Genomic DNA, 19,899 nt, shown 5'->3' with positions numbered 1-19,899 from the left:
CTAAGAGCATCTGGCTGGGCCAGCTCTTATGGTTGCCTCTGCCAGAAAGGCCTGTGGCCCAAGGGGGTGGTAGAGGCAGGGGCCATTCTATCCCCACACTGCCCCAGCCCCCTTGACCTGACTGCTCCTGATTGACTCCCTCTCCTGTTGTCCCGCAGCCAAAGCCCGACCTTAACCCTGCAGTCCACCAACACACACACGCAGAGCAGCAGCTCCAGCTCCGACGGGGGCCTCTTCCGCTCCCGGCCCGCCCACTCGCTCCCGCCTGGCGAGGATGGCCGTGTTGAGCCCTACGTGGACTTTGCTGAGTTTTACCGCCTCTGGAGCGTGGACCATGGCGAGCAGAGCGTGGTGACGGCACCATAGGGCAGCCGGGGAATGCAGCCCAAGCAGGGCCTGGTGTGGGGCAGGACAGGGTCCAGCCTTTTCCTAACATCTGCCTGTGCCACAGCGGCCAGCAGGCACCCCGTCCTCAGCCCGCAGCAGACTCTATCTCATGGCTCTCCGGGCAATAGAGGTGTGAGTGCAGCCTGGACCTGTGGTTCACACCTTGTTACCACACAGGAAGCTGAAGGCCACTTCCTCGCAGGTGGCCTCAGCCAGGACCATCGCCCTTTCTCAGAGCAGAGGGCCAGGTGTAGAAGCCGCAGCAGTCCTGCAAGCCGCCCGAGCCTTCCCGGCAGCCTCCTGCAGAGCAGGAAGAAGCGCACTGTGAACCCTGAGTGTCGCAGGCCCAGTAGACCCTGCTGTCCCAAGCCCACCCCTCCTCCCACCATCACCTCCCTCACCTCGGAATAGTAGCCCCCCGCTTCTCCAGCCTCTCGGCCCTGTGCTCTTACATCCAGAGTGGAACCCAGGCTGGTGCCCACGTCTGTCCCTGGGCCCCATCCCTGGTCCTGCCTTGGTTGTGTCATCTGTGGTGAACGTTCAGGAGGACCAGGGCAGCATCCGGGACCTGGGATGGCCACAGAAGGGGCAGGCCAGGTGGAAAGGAGCCAGGGGGAAGTGGTCTAAGAGACCTGGAGCTGCCAGAGGAGGGCAGCCTGGGCCTCCCCCGAGCCGGGCATGCGGGAGAGGTGGGGACTGGACCTGGCAGACTGAGGCGGGGGCTGCTCTTGTCAGGCCTGAGCCAGGGTGAGCCGGTGTCGCCTTGCGTTTTCCTTCTGGTGCTGCGAAGACCATAGGCTGGCAGGCGGCTGCAATGAACTGTCTTTACCACTGATGAGGGTCCTCTACCGGCTGAGGGTAGCAAGCAGGGGTTGTGAGTCAGGCTGGGGGACTTGTTTGAAAGAAAGAAGAGTGGAAAATGGTTCCAGGAGGGAAGAGGTTCTTTGAGACACACTACCCTGGGAGGCGCAGGAGAAGGGTCGGCCCGGCCCGGCCCTGGGCCAGAGTTAAGACTATTTCACACAGGTTCTCTGCCTTCAGTGGGGAGGGGGTGCCACCAGGGCTGTCGGCCAGGATTGCCACTCCTGTTTCAGAGGAGGAAGCAGGCTGAGAGAATTGCACCTTGGCCAAGCCACACAATCAGTGGGGCAGTCAGAGCTCAGACCTGAGCCATTCAGTCAGTGTCCAGGGACCCCCGGATTCTCCACGCCCTCCCCAGCTCCCAGTCTCCCTGCCCGCCATGTCCCAGACCAGCCCACCAGCGACTGGCCACTGTTGCACAGCCTCCAGGGTGCTTGGTCTCTGCAAAGTCAAAGGCCTGACCGCTCTGTGACCCAGGAATCCATTTTCCTGCGGCAGAGCAGGGCCTGGTGTGGAACCAGGGAGCTTCGGGAATCCACAGCAGAAATGGAAGAAAAACAGGTCTCAGCCCAGGATCCTCACTCACTCCCCCACCCCCCACTTTGAAGCCATCTCTGTTCTGCAGGTGAGAGGATTTAAAGTCAGTCACAAAGGCTTGGGAACAAAAGGAATTCTCTTCCAAGCATGCCTCTGTGGTGCTGTTTGGTCTCTAGAAACAGGGTCACTTTTTTAATGCAGTAAAGAAGTAATAAATGGTGGCATTACACATTGTGATATTAATAGTGCTGTTGCTCATGTTTCCTGTAACTCGCAGCGGCCCGGGGAGGTGGACGCCTCCCCTCTTCACTGCCCTGGAGGTTCAAGAACTCCGCTCACCAGGCTGCTAAGTGGCAGGGCTGGGATTTGAACCCAGGCCTTCTGGCTGCATTCCACGCTGCCACCCGCACAGCCCAGGGGAAACATGGCTTGCCTGTTACCTCCCAGGCCCACTCTCAGGCCCAGATGTGTTCATGCACATCTGGAGGGGGTGACAGGGTTTTCCCTGCTGCAGGCCAAGCCCTGTGGCCCATGACCCGTGGCAGGGCTGTGGTGCCAATTCCACTCTTGCTGAGAGGGAGCCTAGAGTCTTGGTGTGTGAGCGGTGCTGTAGCCACCCAGTGCTCAGGTCACCAGGGTGAGGCCTTGCCCTCTTGCCGGCTAGTTTGCTTTATTGGGTTTTGCTTTGGAGAAGGATCTTCTATAAATCCCAGTCCATAGAGCACTTCATCCTGCTTTCTGGGACTTAAGAACTCATCCCTCTAAGAAGAGCCTCTGCAACAGAAACCGAAAGAGTGCATCTGCCTAGGAACAAAGCCACGCTCTGTCTGGTGTGGTCAGAGGGTCCCGGATGTCCCCCCTCCGCTCTGCTGGGCAGGGACTGTGCCTGCAGAGCTTCCTTCCAGGATCTGTCCTTCTCAGCCTCCCCAGCCGAGCCGCCAGGGGTCCTGAGGACACCTATGGCCCCTGAACACTCCTGGAGCTGTGGTATCAGCCCTGTCACCCGAGAGAGACATGGTGAATAACGGAGGCACAGACAGGTTCAGGCACAGTCCTGGCCACAAGTGGCCACCATGCAACTCTAGGCCCCAGGCCTCTCCCAGCACCTGCTCTGCCCTAAGTGTGTGGGGCCAGGTGCTGCACTGTTGGCTTTGTGTCCCCTGTCCCCAGCCTTGGTGTTACTTACTGCACTTGAACCTGTCTCCTGGAGGGAAATGAAGGTGAGAGGGACGCTGTTTCAGCCAAGAGGGGAAGCTCGGGAGTGGATTTGAGGACTTAAGGGACCAGGAGTCAAGGTAAGTGAACAGCACAGCCAGGCGGAGCTGTGCAGTCCTGGGCGAGAGTCACTATCCGCATCCCCATGTGGCATCTGACACAAGGCGGGCCAACATGGCCCTCTCCAGCCTGTCTGCCTCCCATAGCTTCCATGGGGAAAGGCCTGAGGTAGGATCAGATGGAACCAGAGAAACCCATCCCCCACCCACTGCCCCTACCCACTCATTCCTTAAAGACATCAGTCTCGGCCAGGTGCCATGGCTCACGCCTGTAATCCCAGCACTTTGGGAGGCTGAGGCAGGCGGATCATGAGGTCAGGAGATCGAGACTATCCTGGCTAACACGGTGAAACTCCATCTCTACTAAAAATATAAAAAATTAGCCGGGCGTGGTGGCGGGCACCTGTAGTCCCAGCTACTCGGGAGGCTGAGGCAGGAGAATAGCGTAAACCCAGGAGGCGGAGCTCGCGGTGAGCCAAGATAGTGCCACTGCACTCCAGAGCCTGGGCAACAGAGCGAGATTCTGTCTCAAAAAACAAACATCAGTCTCTCCCAAAACCCAGCTAGGTCCCTGGCTCCACGGAGGTCCTAGCCCTCAGAAATCCCATTGTCCCGGGACAGGGGCAGGTGGGCTGGGGGCGCCACAGCACCTGTGAGCCATCTTCACTAGGAGTTATACCATCCTGGTCTGGTCCTCTCATTCTCTCATGAGCCAGGAGCTGGCGGCAGAGCCGGGAGCAGAGCTTCAGAGCAGGCTCCCCATGATGCCCATGTCAGGGTGTTTCTGCCATTGGCAGTGGGGGCAGCAGGGCCCGTATGGAGTGACTCCAGGCTGCTCAGACATCAAAGGGAAAAGCACCCAATTGTGCTGTTTGTGGGTTCTTTCTTGTCCTTCAGGTCTTAGCACAGATGCCCCCTCTGGAGAGAGCCATTCCCTGACCCCTCACCCCGCCACCCACTGCCCGTCTCCCTGTTGTTTCCTCATAGGACACTCTCTGCCTTTATGCGTGTCTCCTCTCGCCTGCTCCATGGGAATAAGAGCTTTCTCTCTGTTATTCCACTAGGTCCCAGTCAGGCACGCAGCAGCCTCTCTCACAGGCATGGCATGAGTCAGGGAGGAAGGGACGGAGGGAATGGTCGTGTGACCTTGGGCAGTTACTTCGGCTGGTTTTTCATGTACAAAATGAGGCAATGACCCACTTAGACTGCTGAACACATCGAGTGGCCATAGCTGTGAGAAGTGAGACCTGCCCTTGCCCTACTGATGGAGAGTCAGGGACAGGTGACAAGAGCGTTAACTGAGATGTCCACCTGTCCGCTACATGCCTGTGGGCACTCTTGTGCCGTGAGGGCTCGGTCTGGACCCTGGTGGAAGCAGGTACTGAGTCGGCACTACCTGCAGCCTCATCAGAGCTTAGCTGAGGGCGTGGTTCTGGCCTCTTCACAGTCAAAGCGAAGACAGAGGCTGTGGGCCAAGCTCCTGAAATTTCCGTCGACAAGGGCATCTTTCATGAGTCTCCTTCTGGGCCCCCTGTCTTGGAACCAGACAAGGATGCAGATCTCTGCCAATCCCGATGAGCTCGCCTGAGCACAGGCTGTTCCCACGCAGAGGTGATGTCAGCCCCGAGCAGAGACAGGCACTTGGCATTCCACGAGCCTGGGCGGCCGCGTCAGGGACAGACGCGGTGTCTGACAGCCGGCTTTGAGAAATATTGACACCCGTTCACAGACTCCATTCCTGCCTTCAGAGACCCCCAGAAAGGTGAAAGGACCCCAGGCTGTATGACCAGTCACCTGATCCAGCCCCTTCTTGTCCTGGTTCTCCCATCACAGAGGGGCCAGGGCAGGGCAGGAGTGGGCCTGAGAGCCCATGGCTGGTTTCCACACGCGCCACAATTAAGCTCCTGCACTCGGCATTTCAGCAGAGCCATCTTGTGCTGACACCAGAACCTTCTGTGGGTCCAGCCTCCTACCTCTGGGCACCTGCTGTGTGGGAGTCACTCCCTTCCCCCAGACCTGGATGCGCCTCCAGTCATCCCAGTAGCTCAGGGCCGGCCCCTGGGATGTGTCTAAGAACATGAGTGGACAAAGAGATGGACTGCCCAGAGCAGGGCTTCTGGGACTTCATTGCAGGATATGTCGTCACCCTACAGAAAACTACCCCCGCCCTAGGACGCCGCGAGTTTTGAGGTTTGTAAGAGATTACGTGTCTCATTTATTTTGAACAGGTGAATTTTGCAGTCAAATTCTTGTGTTCCATTTGAGTACAAAAATAGCATTATCTTTTCAAAAGTAACATTTTGAAATTATTCGTTAAGTAAATTGATGCTTCAGGAAGAGCCGTGTCAATCCTGTAGGTTTATAGACCCGTGCTTCACAGGAAACCCCAGCAGGTCCCCGGCTGCGGGACCCGGTGATCCTAACGAAACTCTCCACTGCTCAGGGCCAGGTGCCCTGCTGGGAGCTTGCAAAGCCTTCACTCCCGCAGCCCTCACCCAGCCGCTGAAGGGCAGGTATTTGTGTCTGAAGGTTCGCTGGGTCCTACTGCTGGCACCCATTTTACAGATGTGGAAAAGCAAGCACAGACCAGTTAAGGAGCTTGGGCAGAGTGACTGGGAGACAGTTTAGCTCCGTATCAGAAAGGCCTTTCTAAGCGTGCGTGCTGTCACATGTGAGCGGCTCCCTGTGGGTGTTGAGGGCACATCACAGGTATGAGTAGCCACCGCACACACTGGGCATCACATGGGCTGGGGAGCCTGCCTCTACAGCCAGTCCTTTGGCCATGAAGAGGGGGTGGCAGTGAAGATACAGAGTCCTTGGCTTCACTGTAGAGTCACAAATCCGGGCTTCCAGAGGGAGGCCAGCCAATCTGGAACCTAAGGAAACCCACATGCTGCTGCAGGGGCTTAATGGTAGGTGGGGCTGACAGCCTCCTTCTGGCCTGCCCCCAAGACCACGTGACCGTCCCTGACCTGGTGCTTCTGTAAGTCCCACCTCCCGGGTGCCCCTGGGCGACCTTGGCCCATAAATCTCTCTTATCCCCATCTCATCCTCAAATGAAGGTTTACAGCTCAGCTTTAAAAAAAAAAAAAAAAACTTACGGGTTCTGGCTGGGCACGGTGGCTCATGCCTGTAATCCCAGCACTTTGGGAGGCCAAGGCAGGTGGACCACCTGAGGTCAGGAGTTCGAGACCAGCCTGGCCAACATGGTAAAATCCCATTTCTACTAAAAATACAAAAAAGTATCCAGGCGTGGTGGTGCATGCCTGTAGTCCCAGCTACTCAGGAGGCTGAGGCAGGAGAATCACTTGCACCCTGGAGGCGGAGTTTGCAGTGAGTGGAGATTGTGCCACTGTACTCCAGCCTGGGCAACAGAGCAAGACTACGAATCAAAAAAAAAAAAAAAAAAAAAAGAGTTCTGACTATGTTCCAGGCATGTAGCTGACATGTAATCTCATTTAACCTGGCAAAGATTTGGTATCCGTGACCCTATTATAGAGATGAGGAAACCAGGCCTCAGAGAGGTTTAACAAGTTGCCCAAGATCACACAGGAGCAAAGATTTAAACTCTGGACTTTTCTCTTTGTGCCCGGAAGTTTCCTCTTGATTTTCAGAGACGCAGGCCTGAAAACAGATTTGACAGCCATCCCTCTGTGCCAATTAAACCTGCTGGGGAGCCTGACCCCAGGGTAGGAAGGAAACGCTCACACCACAGGACCCTCTGGAAGCTGAGATCATCCTGGGGTTTTGTCACCTGATCTGACTTGTGCACTGGGATCTGCTCATACCAGGCCAGGCCCCACTCCCCCCTGGGACTGAGCAGACCCCCTCCCTCATGCGTCTGTGTCCACCGAGGCTTCCCTCACCTAGAATGGCCCATCCTTCAGGACCCAGCTCACTCGCATCTTCTCTCCGGGAACTCACCCCACAAGGCTGTCCTCTGCTCTGGTGAGTTCAGGGCTCCTGGAACTTGGTCTGCAGTGACCCTGGGGTTCCTGGTTAGGACCCATGTTCTCTAGGTCCTAGCACCCTGCATGGGGCAGTGTTTGTGACATTGGGCCCAGCTATTCTGAGGGAAGGACTCCAACCTTCATCAGGCGTGGCCCGAGATGTGGGTGGCCCTGGGCATGGGGCATGGATGCATTGCAACTTTGGTGGGCCTCTTCTGCAAAAAAATTTAAAATTATACTTTATGACTGTTGATAGATAAATATATTAAAATTTCTCTTTAAGTAAAAGTACATTTTCTTCTGTTTTAAAGGTAAAATATGGCTCAAGCCTGTAATCCCAGCACTTTGGGAGGCCGAGACGGGCGGATCACGAGGTCAGGAGATCGAGACCATCCTGGCTAACACGGTGAAACCCCGCCTTTTTTTTTTTTTTTTTTTTTTTTGAGACGGAGTCTTGCTCTGTGCCCCAGGCTGGAGTGCAGTGGCGCGATCTCAGCTCACTGCAAGCTCCGCCCCCCGGGTTCACGCCATTCTCCTGCCTCAGCCTCCCGAGTAGCTGGGACTACAGGCACCTGCCACCACGCCGGGCTAATTTTTTGTATTTTTTTTAGTAGAGACGGGGTTTCACGGTGTTAGCTGGGTGCGGTGGCTCATGCCTGTAATCCCAGCACTTTGGGAGGCCAAGGCGGGCAGATCACGAGGTCAGGAGATTGAGACCATCCTGGCTAAGATGGTGAAACCCCGTCTCTACTAAACAAAATACAAAAAATTAGCCGGGCGTGGTGGCGGGCGCCTGTGTTCCCAGCTACTCGGGAGGCTGAGGCGGGAGAATGGTGTGAAGCCAGGAGGCGGAGCTTGCAGTGAGCCGAGATTGCGCCACGTCACTCCAGCCTGGGCAACAGAGGGAGACTCCGTCTCAAAAAAAAATAAAATATTTCCACAGCCCCCTGAAAGGATGGTGGGCCCAAGGGTTCATGCCTGCTACACCTCATCAGGAGGCTAGCCATGCCTCAGGGGGACCAGTGGGGCCTAAACCAGCCTCTTCAGTGCAGTGATGTGCAGCTAACATCCCCATTCCAGCCTTCCTGAATTTTCAGCCACCCTGGGGCCTCAGACCCAGGAAGAAGATGGGAGAACCGGCGGGGGGGAGGTGCTGAGGTGGGAGAATCGCTTGAGCCTGGGAGGCAGAGCTGCAGTGAGCCGAGATCATGCCACTGCATTCCAGCCTGGGTGACAGAGTGAGACCCTGTCTCCAAAAATCCAAGAAGCTTTCAGTAACAGGTGGAAAGAAATCCGGAGATGACAGAGAGGGATGTCCCCTCGTACTCTGCTCCTTTCCTCCAAGCCTTTGCTGTGGCTGCATCGGCTTCCCGGTGCGCCCTCCCTTTACCCCAGCCAGCAACAAAGCCTGCCGGGCACTAGACACCGTGTGTGCAGCCAAGTAGGGGCTGAGGCTGGCAGGGTGGAGAGAGGGGAGGCAGTCAGAAAGTCTCGGTTAAGACTCTGGCCCTGCAGTAGCTGACTTTGGGGAAGATAAAACTACACCTGGAAGTCTGGCCAAAACAGCCAGAATGGGCCCTGAGACCCAGGCCAAGGGGAGACCCCTTCTGTCTGATGAGTTCTGGAACCTTCCCAGAGCAGGTGGGCTCTGCACCGGGCCCTGGAATGCTCCTGAGGGGTCTGGGCTTCCTGGGACTGACTGCCAGGCTCCTCCTGTGCTGGCGGCTTTGCTAAAGATGACGGACTAAACACATTCGTCCACTTTCTACCCCTCCTGAAACCCCCTTAAAACAACAGAGAGGGATTTCTCCCTCCCTCTGCTCCCCCCATCCATCCCTTCCTCCTTCCTTCCCTCCCTCCTCCCTCCTCCCTCTCTTCCCTGTTCCCTCCCTCCCCTCCCTCTTCTCTCCCTCCCTTCCTCCTTCTCTCCCTCCCTTCCTCCTTTCCTCCTTCCCTCCCTGCCTCCCCCCAACCCACTCCCTCCTTCCCTCCCTTCTTCCTCCCTCTCTTCTTTCCTCCTTTCCCTGCCTCCTTCCCTTCCTCTCCCCTCCTCCCTCCCTCCCTTCCTTCCTTCCAGGTATAAACCCACAAGGTTGTAGCAATCAGGATAGAGACAACATCCACGCAGGTTTGAAGCTGAAAAGTCCATGTAGAGTGGCAACTGACTTAAGAGACACAGGAGTTACATCCCAGGTGTGTGATGGCAGCTGAGCACCAGTGTGGTTTACCCTGAAGAACCACCGAAAGCTCAGCCTGAGCCAGCAGTCCCAGGTGGGGGCAAAATGAGATGCAGTCAGGTCCCCGGACTCCCACCCAGAATGGGCAGGCAGTCCCCTCCACTCACCATAGTCCACCCAGGTAGCGGCGCTGCCATGGAAGCAGAGCTGCAGGGTGCTTCTGGGCGCTGGGCCCCCATGTCCCCTGCCCGGCTCCCAGCACACAGCCCGGTCTTCACCCTCCAGGCAGGACACTGAGGCTCCTCGCTGCAGAATCTGACCCACAGCAAAGTCCTGAAAATACTGACATGGGGGGTGCCTAACAAGTACCCCCACCTCCCTTCAGTGAAATCAAGAGTCTCTGTATCTGGAACTTTCTTTTTCTTTTTTGAGATGGGATCTTGCTCTGTCACCCAGGCTGGAGTGTAGTGATTCAATCTCGGCTCACTGCACCCTCCACCTCCCAGGTTCAAGCGATTCTCCTGCCTCAGCCTCCGGAGTAGCTGTGATTACACGCCCAGCTCATTTTTGTATTTTTACTAGAGACGGGGTTTCACTGTGTTGGCCAGACTGGTCTTGAACTCCTGACCTCAATTGATCCACCTGCCTTGGCCTCCCAACCCACCTCAGCCTCCCAAAGTGCTGGGATCACAGGCGTGAGCCACCGTGCCCAGCCGTATCTAGAACTTTTGATAAGCAAAGCGAATGTTAAAAGAAGGAACCAGCCATTACCATATGAGCCAGCAATTCCACTCCCAGGAAACAAAAACATACAGAAACAGTATGGAAGTGTTTACGGCAGCGTTACTCATCATAGCCGAACGTCACAAGCCACCTAGATACCCATCCGAAGATGAGAAGCAGACTGTGCTGCCTCCACGCCACAGAATAGTATTCAGCCATGAAAAGGAATGACACTGACAGGCCACCACGTGGAAGAGCCTCAAAATCACTGTGCTAATGAGAGAAGCTGGTCATAACAGGTCACATGTATGATTCCTCCTGGAGATGCCGGTGACAGGCAAATCCATAGAGACAGAAAGCAGGGCTTGGGGAAAGGGGGAAACTGCAGAGACTGATAACAGAGCCAGCGTGTTTTTCTGGGGTGAGGTGATGGTCAAGGCATTGAGTGCCACTGACCTGCACGTTTTCAAATGGTTAATTGTATGCTCTGTGAATTTCACCCCAGTGAAATTGAGGAACCAGCCCAAGGCTTCCTCTGCTTGGAAGGAAGAACTCTAGGTGACTCCTCTGGACTCAGAAAGCACTTGAATTGGTCCTCTAGGATGAAGAGTCCAGAGAGAGAGTGTGAGCCTCACGTGCCATTGTATTATTTCATTTCATTCCACCTTATGTTATTTTTAAGACTGGGTCTCACTCTGTCACCCAGGCTGGAGTGCAGTGGTGTGATCACGACTCACTGCAGCCTCCACCTCCTGGACTAAAACAATCCTCCCACCACAGCCTCCCAAATAGCTGGGACCACAGGCATACGCCACCACACCCAGCTAAGTTTTTGTATTTTTTAGTACAGTCGGGGTTTTGCCATGTTCCACCTCTGCCTCCCGAAGTGCTGGGATTACAGGCGTGAGCCACCGCTCCTGGCCCATATGTCGTTTAATTTATTTATTTATTTAGAGACAGAATTTCGTTCTTGTTGCCCAGGCTGGAGTGCAATGGCGTGATCTCGGCTCACTGCAACCTCTGCCTCCCAGGTTGAAGCGATTCTCCTGCCTCAGCCTCCCTAGTAGCTGGGATTACAGGCGCCTGCCACCACGCCCAGCTAATTTTTTGTATTTTAAGTAGAGACGGGGTTTCACTATGGTGGCCAGGTTGGTCTCCAACTCCTGACCTCAGGCAGTCCACCCACCTCAGCCTCCGAAAGTGCTGGGATTACAGGCATGAGCCACTGTTCCTGGCCCATATGCCATTTTAGATGTTCTAATAATCACATTTGAAAAAGTAAAAAGAGGGGCAGGTGGCTCGCTTGAGTCCAGGAGTTTGAGACCAGCCTGAGCAACATGATGAAACCTCGTCTCTACTGAAAAATACAAAAAATTAGCCAGAGGTGGTGGCACGCACCTGTGGTCCCAGCTACTGAGGAGGCTGAGGTGGGAGGATCATCTGAGCCTGGGAAGTCGAGCCTGCAGTGGGCCATGATCATGCTGCTGCACTCCAGCCTGAGTGACGGGGGTAAAACCTTGTTCGAAATCCAGGTGTATTTTACCCGTACAGAATAATTCTGTGCAGGCCAGCACGATCGGGCTTCATGGCCACGGCTCGAGGTCACCCCAATGGATGGGTCCAGTTCTAGATTGTTTCAGACTGGAGGCTCTGTATAGTCTGAAGAGGATGAGAATTTTAAATTATAGTGCATTTTGAGTCTATGAATTAAAAACAAATAGGCAGCCGGGTGTGGTGACTGATGACTGATGGAGTGAAACCCCATCTCTACTTAAAATACAAAAAATTAGCTGGGTGTGGTGGCAGGTGCCTGTAATCCCAGCTACCTGGGAGGCTGAGGCAGGAGAATTTGCTTGAACCCGGGAGGCGGAGGTTGCAGTGAGCCGAGGTCATGCCATTGCACTCCAGCCTGAGCAACAAGAGCAAGACTCCATCTCAAAAAACAAACAAACCCAAATAGGCTATAATCATACTCTTTAGGATCATCTGAATAACCACCTTAAAAATTAGTCTTAAGCAGCCGGGCGCAGTGGCTCACGCCTGTAATCTGAGCACTTTGGGAGGCCGAGATGGGCGGATCACAAGGTCAGGAGATCGAGACCATCCTGGCTAACATGGTGAAACTCTGCCTCTACTAAAAATAAAAAAAAAATAGCCAGGCGTGGTGGCAGGCACCTATAGTCCCAGCTACTCGAGAGGTTGAGGCAGGAGAATGGTGTGAACCCGGAAGGCGGAGCTTGCAGTGAGCCGAGATTGCACCACTGCACTCTAGCCTGGGCAACATTGCGAGACTCCATCTCAAAAAAAAAAAAAAGTTAATCTTGAGCAACTATAAAAAAGAATGAGATCACGTCATTTGCAGGGACATGGATGGAACTGGAGGCTGTTCTCCTTAGCAAACTAACACAGGAACAGAAAACCAAATACCGCATGTTTTCACTTTTAAGTGGGAGCTAAATGATGAGGACACATGAACACATAGAGGGGAACAACACACACCGGGACCTTTCAGAGGGTGGAGGGTGGGAGGAAGGAGAGGATCAGGAAAAATAACTAATGGGTACTAGGCTTAATACCTGAGTGATGAACTAATATGCACAGTAAACCCCCATGACCCACATTGACCTATGTAACAAACCTGCACATGTACCCATGAACTTAAAAGTTTAAGCTGGGCTCAGTGGCTCACAACTATAATCCCAGCACTTTGGGAGGCTGAGGCGGTTAGATTGCTTGAATCCAGGAGTTTGAGACCAGCTTAGCCCAGATGGCAAAACCCCACCTCAGGCCGGGTACGTGGCTCACGCCTGTAATCCCAGCACTTTGGGAGGCCGAAGTGGGCACATCACAAGGTCAGGAGTTCGAGACCAGCCTAGCCAACATAGTGAAACCCCATCTCTATTAAAAATACAGAAATTGGCCGGGCACGGTGGCTCAAGCCTGTAATCCCAGCACTTTGGGAGGCTGAGACGGGCGGATCACGAGGTCAGGAGATCGAGACCATCCTGGCTAACACGGTGAAATCCCGTCTCTACTAAAAAATACAAAAAACTAGCCGGGCGAGGTGGCGGGCGCCTGTAGTCCCAGCTACTCGGGAGGCTGAGGCAGGAGAATGGCGTGAACGCAGGAGGCGGAGCTTGCAGTGAGCTGAGATCCAGCCACTGCACTCCAGCCTGGGAGACAGAGCCGGACTCCGTCTCAAAAAAAAAAAAAAAAAAAAAAAAAAAAACATAGTCGGGCATGGTGGTGGGTGCCTGTAGACCCAGCTCCTGAGACAGGAGACTCGCTTAAACCTGGGAGGTGGAGGTTGCAGTGAGCACTGCACTCCAGCCTGGGCAACAGAGGGAGACTCCATCTCGAAAGAAAGATTGGGTGTGGTGGCTCATGCCTGTAATCCCAGCACTTTGGGAGGCCGAGGCGGGCAGATCACCTGAGGTCAGGAGTTCGAAACCAGCCTGGTCAACATGGTGAAACACCATCTCTACTAAAGAAAAAAAAAAAAAAAAATTAACCGGGCGTAGGCGTGCGCCTGTAATCCCGGCTACTCGGGAGGCTGAGGCAGAAGAATGGCTTGAATCCGGCAGGCGGAGGTTTCAGTGAGCTGAGATCGTGCCACTGCACTCTGGCCTGGGCGACAGAGCGAGACTGTCTAAAAAAACCCTCAAAAAACCGTCTCTACCAAAAATACAAAAAAATTAGCCGTGTGTGGTGGCACATGCCTATGGTCCTAGCTACTCTGGAGGCTCAGGTGGGAGGATCACTTGAGCCCAGGAGGTGGAGATTTTGGTGAGCCAAGATCATGCCACTGCACTCCAGCCTGCGGGACAGAGCAAGCCCCTGTCTCAAAAAAAAAAAAAAAAAAAAAAGGAACATTAGTTCTGAATTAAACATAGAATTACCATAAGACCCAGTAGTTCCAATTCTGGATGTACACCTAAAAGAACTGAAAGCAATGTCTCAGATGCTTGTGTGGCAATGTTCATAGCAACATTATAAAAATCAGCCAAGGCCACCGTGGCTCACGCCTGTAATCCCAGCACTTTGGGAGGCTGAAGCCGGCAGATCGCGAGGTCAGGAGTTCAAGACCAGCCTGACCAACATGGTGAAACCCCGTCTTTCCTAAAAATACAAAAATTAGCCGGGCGTGGTGGCACGCGCCTGTAATCCCAGCTACTCAGGAGGCTGAGGCAGGAGAATCGCTTGAACCCGGGAGGCAGAGGTTGCAGTGAGCCGAGATCGCGCCACTGCGCTCCAGCCTGGGCGACAGAGCAAGACTCCGTCTCAAAATAAAATAAAATAAAATAAATAAAAATAAAAATCAGCCCAAAGGTGGAGGCAACTCATCAATGGATGAGATGTCCATGGATAAACAAAATGCATTCTATCCATACAATGAAATATTATTCAGCCTTATAAAAAAAAAAAGGAAATTCTGACACATGCTACAATGTGGCTGAATCTTAAGCACATTATGCTAAGTGAAATGAGGCAGTCACAAAAGGACAAATACTATATGGTTTCACTCAGATGAGGCACTTAGGGTAGTCAAATTCAGAGACAGAAAGTAGAATGGGATTGCCAGGGGCCGGGGGCAGAGGAATGGGGAGTTAATATTTAATGGGTGCAGAGTTTCAGTTTTGCAAGATGAAAATTGTGCTGGGCCGGGCTTGATGGCTCACACCTGTAATCCCAGTGCTTTGGGAGGCTAAGGTGAGTGGATCACCTGAGGTCAGGAGTTCCAGACCAGCCTGGCCAACATGGCAAAACTGTGCCTCTGCTAAAAATACAAAAATTAGCCAGGGCCGGGTACAGTGGCTCACACCTGTAATCCCAGCACTTTGAGAGGCTGAGGTGGGTGGATCACGAGGTCAGGAGATTGAGACCATCCTGGCTAACACAGTGAAACCCCGTCTCTACTAAAAATACAAAAAATTAGCCGGGTGTGGTGGCGGGCGCCTGTAGTCCCAACTACTGGGGAGGCTGGGGCAGGAGAATGGCGTGAACCCAGGAGGTGGAGCTTGCAGTGAGCTCAGATCGTGCCACTGCACTCCAGCCTGGGCAACAGAGCGAGACTCCCTCTCAAAAAAAAAAAGCCGGGCTCGGTGGCTCAAGCCTGTAATCTCAGCACTTTGGGAGGCCGAGGCAGGCGGATCACGAGATCAGGAGATCGAGACCATCCTGGTTAACACGGTGAAACCCCATCTCTACTAAAAATACAAAAAAAAAGTCGGGCGTGGTGGTGGGCGCTTGTAGTCCCAGCTACTCGGGAGGCTGAGGCAGGAGAATGGCGTGAACCCGGGAGGCGGAGGTTGCAGTGAGCCGAGATTGCACCACTGCACTCCAGCCTGGGTGATAGAGCAAGACTCCATCTCAAAAAGAAAAAAAAAAAAAAATTAGCTGGGCATTGTAGCTTACACCTGTAATCTGAGCTACTTAGGTGGCTGAGGCACGAGAATCACTTGAACACCCGAGGCAGAGGTTGCAGTGAGCCAAGATCATGCCATTGCACTCCACCCTGGGCGACAGAACAAGACTCTGTCCTAAAAAAAAAAAAGCATTCTGGAGATGGACTTTGGTGATGGTACCACACTAATGTGAATGTACCTAATGCCACCGCACTGTGCACTGAAAAGTGGTTAAAGTGGTAAATTTTGTGTATGTAGATTTTACCACATTTTTCTTTCTTTTTTTTTTTTTTTTTTTGAGATGGAGTCTCGCTCTGTCGCCCGGGCTGGAGTGCAGTGGCCGGATCTCAGCTCACTGCAAGTTCCGCCTCCCCAGGTTCCCACCATTCTCCTGCCTCAGCCTCCCGAGTAGCTGGGACTACAGGCGCCCACCACCTCGCCCAGCTAGTTTTTTTTGTATTTTTTAGTAGAGACGGGGTTTCACCGTGTTAGCTAGGATGGTCTCAATCTCCTGACCTCGTGATCCGCCCGTCTTGGCCTCCCAAAGTGCTGGGATTACAGGCTTGAGCCACCGCGCCCGGCCCACATTTTTCTTTTTTAAAGTTTGGCTACTCAGTGAGTGTGGATTTGTGCTGACCGGGGCGTTGAGACTTTATAGTCACTGGAGCTAATGAGAAAGGATGTGGGGAGACTTTGGCCAGGTGCCGTCCAGGCACTGCCTCAGCCAGGCCTCCCAGGCTGGGTAGGCGTGAACAGAGGAGTGTGCAGGGAGGAACAAGGCCTTGCTTGGCCTCCACACTGGTCAAAGCCACCTGGCCCCAGAAAATCAGCCCCTCATTGGGCACCTCGACTGCTGACTGCCCTGTCTGTGGTGAGAGCCAGCAAGGTTTCGTCCTGTTATTAATTTGATTTTTTATTGGATCTATGTTTTTTATATTCATTTTGCAAATCTGCTTTGGTTGTGTTTTGTTTTTTGAAACAGAGTCTCACTCTGTTGCCGTGGAAGGAGTGCAGTGGCACGATTAAGGCTTACCGCAACCTCCGTCTCCTAGGTTTAAGCAATTCTCAGGCCCCAGCCTCCTGAGTACCTGCGATGACAGGCGCCCGCCACCAAACCAGGCTAATTTTTGTACTTTTTAGTAGAGACAAAGGTTTCACCATGTTAGCCAGGCTGGTCTGGAACTCCTGGCCTCAAGTGATCCTCCCGCCTTGGCCTCCCAAAGTGCTGGGATCACAGGCATGAGCCACCGTTCCCGGCATTGCTTTGTTTTAAATGTTGGAGGCAAACATAAGCACAAGTGCTTTACACCTAGCTCAGTGTCTGCGCATACTTAAGAAACACTGTAATAAAAATGACTGGCGACAACCCCAGAATCCATGAGAATTTTTTTCTTTCAAAGAGTGTTGGGATTTGAGCCATGCTATGGTTTGGCTTCTGAATCTGTCTCCCTTGAAGCAGGGTCATCTCTGTGTCCCCATGGGGACACAGGGCCAGTCTCAAAATTGTTTCGTGAGCGAGTCATGAAGTGAGTGAATGAATGAATGAAGAGCTAGCAGAAGGAGAAATCACTGGGGGGCAGGGTGCGGAAGCAGCAGGAAAATCAGGGAAGTCTTCCAGGATGAGGCCCAAGCATCCTGGGCCCAGAAGTGGGAGCAAGAGTTTGAGGAATAGCCGGGCGCGGTGGTTCAAGCCTGTAATCCCAGCACTTTGGGAGGCCGAGACGGGCGGATCACGAGGTCAGGAGATCGAGACCATCCTGGCTAACACGGTGAAATCCCGTCTCTACTAAAAAATACAAAAAACTAGCCGGGCGAGGTGGTGGGCGCCTGTAGTCCCAGCTACTCGGGAGGCTGAGGCAGGAGAATGGCGTGAACCCGGGAGGCAGAGCTTGCAGTGAGCTGAGATCCGGCCACTGCACTCCAGCCCGGGCAACAGAGCGAGACTCCGTCTCAAAAAAAAAAAAAAAAAAGAGTTTGAGGAATAGGAGATGGGGTGGGGATGGACGTATCCCAGGGTGAGGCACCAGTCCCGGCCTGAAGGGTGTTGAGGGCCTCTGCCCAGTGATGTCATGCCTGGAACCCAGCCTCTGAGCCCAGCTGTCAGGGTTGGGCAGTCTAGGGGCAGCCTCCCCCATCAGACCCCTGGGAGTCAGCCCCACAACTCCTTCCCCACGCCACATCCCAGACAACACCTGGTCCTGTAGGTCTCATCTCCTCTTTCCAGCCTCCCGTCTCCACCCCAGCCACCGTTACCTCGCCTGTTTCCCAGTGCCTCTGCCAGCTCTCCCCACTGCCAGTCTGGCCCCATCTGATCCATCTCAGACCAGCGACATCCACTCTTTACTCCAGAGAATATGCATCGAGCACTTAGTGTGTGCTCAGCTCTGATTGGGAACCAAAGAAAGGCCCTGCCCAGTGGAGAGACAGACAATAAACAAGGAAACCTAAGTGCGTCCTCTGACAGCCAGTAGCAATGCGCGCTAGGGGGAAAACAGGAGGACTCTGGGAAGGGATCCATGGGGCGCCTTCTCTGTGCCTTCAGGGCCACAGCTCCAGCCCCTCTAGCCTTGTCATGCCTGCGGTGAGTTGTGAGTCTGGTCGTAGCCTGGCCAGCCCGGACCAGACCGCCAGCTCCACGTGGCCATCACATTGCATGGTACCACAGTATGATCTTGGGTGAGTCACTTTCCAGTTCTGAGCCTCAGCCTGTCCACCTGTAGGATGGGCTTGGTGGCAAGAACACTGCAGGAATCAGCAGGGCCCTGAGTCCTCCTAGGAGCTGGAGGGCTGGCCCAGTGACGAAGGAGTGACTGTCATCCCCACCTGATTTAGAAACGGTCCCTCTCCTGCCCGCTGCAGTCAGTGGGGGCTACGTCATGCCCCTCATGAGATGGTGAAAGGCTCAAAAGTGATGTGGTTCATGGTCAGACGTGGCCACGGTAAGTGTCCCCACAGTAGCAGCCCTTGTTAGAATCCCACTGCCCCGTTCCCTGACCAGCCGGGGAGGGTCTGCCTGGATTCAGCCGCGTCTCCAAGCCTCTAATAGTAGTGAAAACGGCTCGTGTTTATCTGACACAGCCCCTGGGCCAGCCTGAGCGCCACTCACAAGGCCCGCTCACCCTGCACCGTCACTCCAGACCATGCTGGTGCTTTTACTGTCCCTCTTTGGGGGGAACCAAATCCAGGAGAGGCAATGTAACTCACCCCGACCTCCAGTGGGAGCAGGCCTGGTACCTGGTCCACCTGCCATGTCACTGTCTCTGCAGTATTGGCTGGGCGTCCCCTCTGGCCTCCCTCCCAGGTCCGGTGCCCGGCAGGGGTGGCTGGAACAGCCGGGGCAGGCGGCCCCTCTCCTCCCTGTGTAGTCCAGGGCCACTCTCCCCTCGGATTTCCCTCCATAGCCACTGACCTCCAAGCTGGAGGAAAAGGAGGTTGCAAGGCCACTTGAGGCCTAGCCTGGACATTTCCTGGTCCCTTCCACCTCATCCTAGTGGCCAAAGCAAGTCCCAGGCCCGCCCAGATTGCAGGGAGGGGAAAATGGTGGACATGCTGCCAGGGCCGGGGAGGGAGGGGACCCTGCAGTCCTCTTGGCAGACACCTCCCACCGAAGGACCCCGAGCCTCAGAGCCGCCCTTATCTGCTGGCAGCCTCTGGTGGGGCAGGGCAGCGGAGTGTATGGTGATCCCCATGCATGCGGAAGAGGCCCAGGAGGCTTGAGGCCCAGCTGGGGGCGACTAGAGGAGGATAAGCTGGCTCTGGACAGGCCCCAGGGGAACCAAAGGCCTTTTCCTCCAGAGGCCCCGGCTCTGTCCCCGCCCCTGAGGGTGTTTTCCCAGGAATGAGCCGGGCCTGCTCCTCCTGCAGGTGATAACACTTGGCCCTGCCTGGGGTTTCCGGAAGGCGGAAGGCGGAAGGCGGAGGGTGCCACACAGCAGCTGCTCCCTGGCCCTTCCTGGGCCTCACAGATTCTCAGCAAATATCCCCAGACAACGATGTTCACAGGGGGTAGCAGGGAGGGCGCGGGGTGGAAACCAGGGTGGATCCTTCCCCTCCTCCAACCCCTAGAGGCCACTCCAACCTTTCAGTGGTCTCCCAGCACAGGTGCTGCCACTCATTAGCTGCCTGATCTCGGGAAAGTTAACTTCACTGCTTCGTGCCTCAGTTTCCTTATCTGAAAAATGGGGAGAAAAGAAGGGTAGACATGATTGCTCTGTGCCAGGCCCCGTTCTAAGCACTTTGCATCTAGCAACTCATCCAAGCCTCCCAACGGCCCTGTGAGTCGGGGTCTGTTATTACACTCCTCACTTTACACATGAGGAAATGAAGGCACAGAGAGGGCAAACAACTTGCCTGAGGTCACACAGTGAGTCAGTGAATCTCGGAGTTGGGTCCAGGTAGCCCAAGTCTGTCTTGTTAGCTGCTGGGCCCAACATCACTGGCTGGCGTGACAACGCAGGGTGCTTCCAGCCCGTGGTTAGTGATGTGGGTTTGCCTCTGTAGTTATCATCCCCGTCCTCTTTCCGGAGTCTGAACTGCACCTGCTCCCCCAGTGCCTGTGCTCCGCCTCCTATTCCTTCCCTTTTCT

The 19,899-nt window shown here is 54.5% G+C and overlaps 1 protein-coding gene and 1 long non-coding RNA gene across 19 annotated transcripts in view; one reads left to right on the top strand and one right to left on the bottom strand.

Moving 5' to 3' along the window:
• TAB1 (TGF-beta activated kinase 1 (MAP3K7) binding protein 1) overlaps positions 1-17,284 on the top strand; it is a 49,978-nt gene extending 32,694 nt beyond the window's left edge. For 14 of the 18 annotated variants that reach the window (XM_077948390.1, XM_077948381.1, XM_077948380.1 and 11 more), the window contains 1 exon segment: positions 159-2,028. In XM_077948390.1, coding sequence (XP_077804516.1) covers positions 159-366 — 208 coding nt within the window. In that variant the 3' untranslated portion in view covers positions 367-2,028. 18 annotated transcript variants of the gene reach the window in all.
• Positions 5,243-19,790, bottom strand: LOC144331682 (uncharacterized). The gene is made up of 4 exons (XR_013399050.1): positions 19,665-19,790; positions 19,393-19,485; positions 6,926-7,224; positions 5,243-5,935 (listed from the first exon to the last, which is right to left on the bottom strand). It is a non-coding gene; the product is annotated as an uncharacterized LOC144331682 (long non-coding RNA).
• Positions 19,791-19,899: the final 109 nt, after the last annotated feature.

The sequence above is a fragment of the Macaca mulatta genome, chromosome 10 (assembly GCF_049350105.2).
Source record: "Macaca mulatta isolate MMU2019108-1 chromosome 10, T2T-MMU8v2.0, whole genome shotgun sequence".
Taxonomy (NCBI): Eukaryota; Metazoa; Chordata; class Mammalia; order Primates; family Cercopithecidae; genus Macaca; species Macaca mulatta.
The sequence above is the reverse complement of the archived record's forward strand: the minus strand, read 5'-3'. Positions and strand labels throughout refer to the sequence as shown.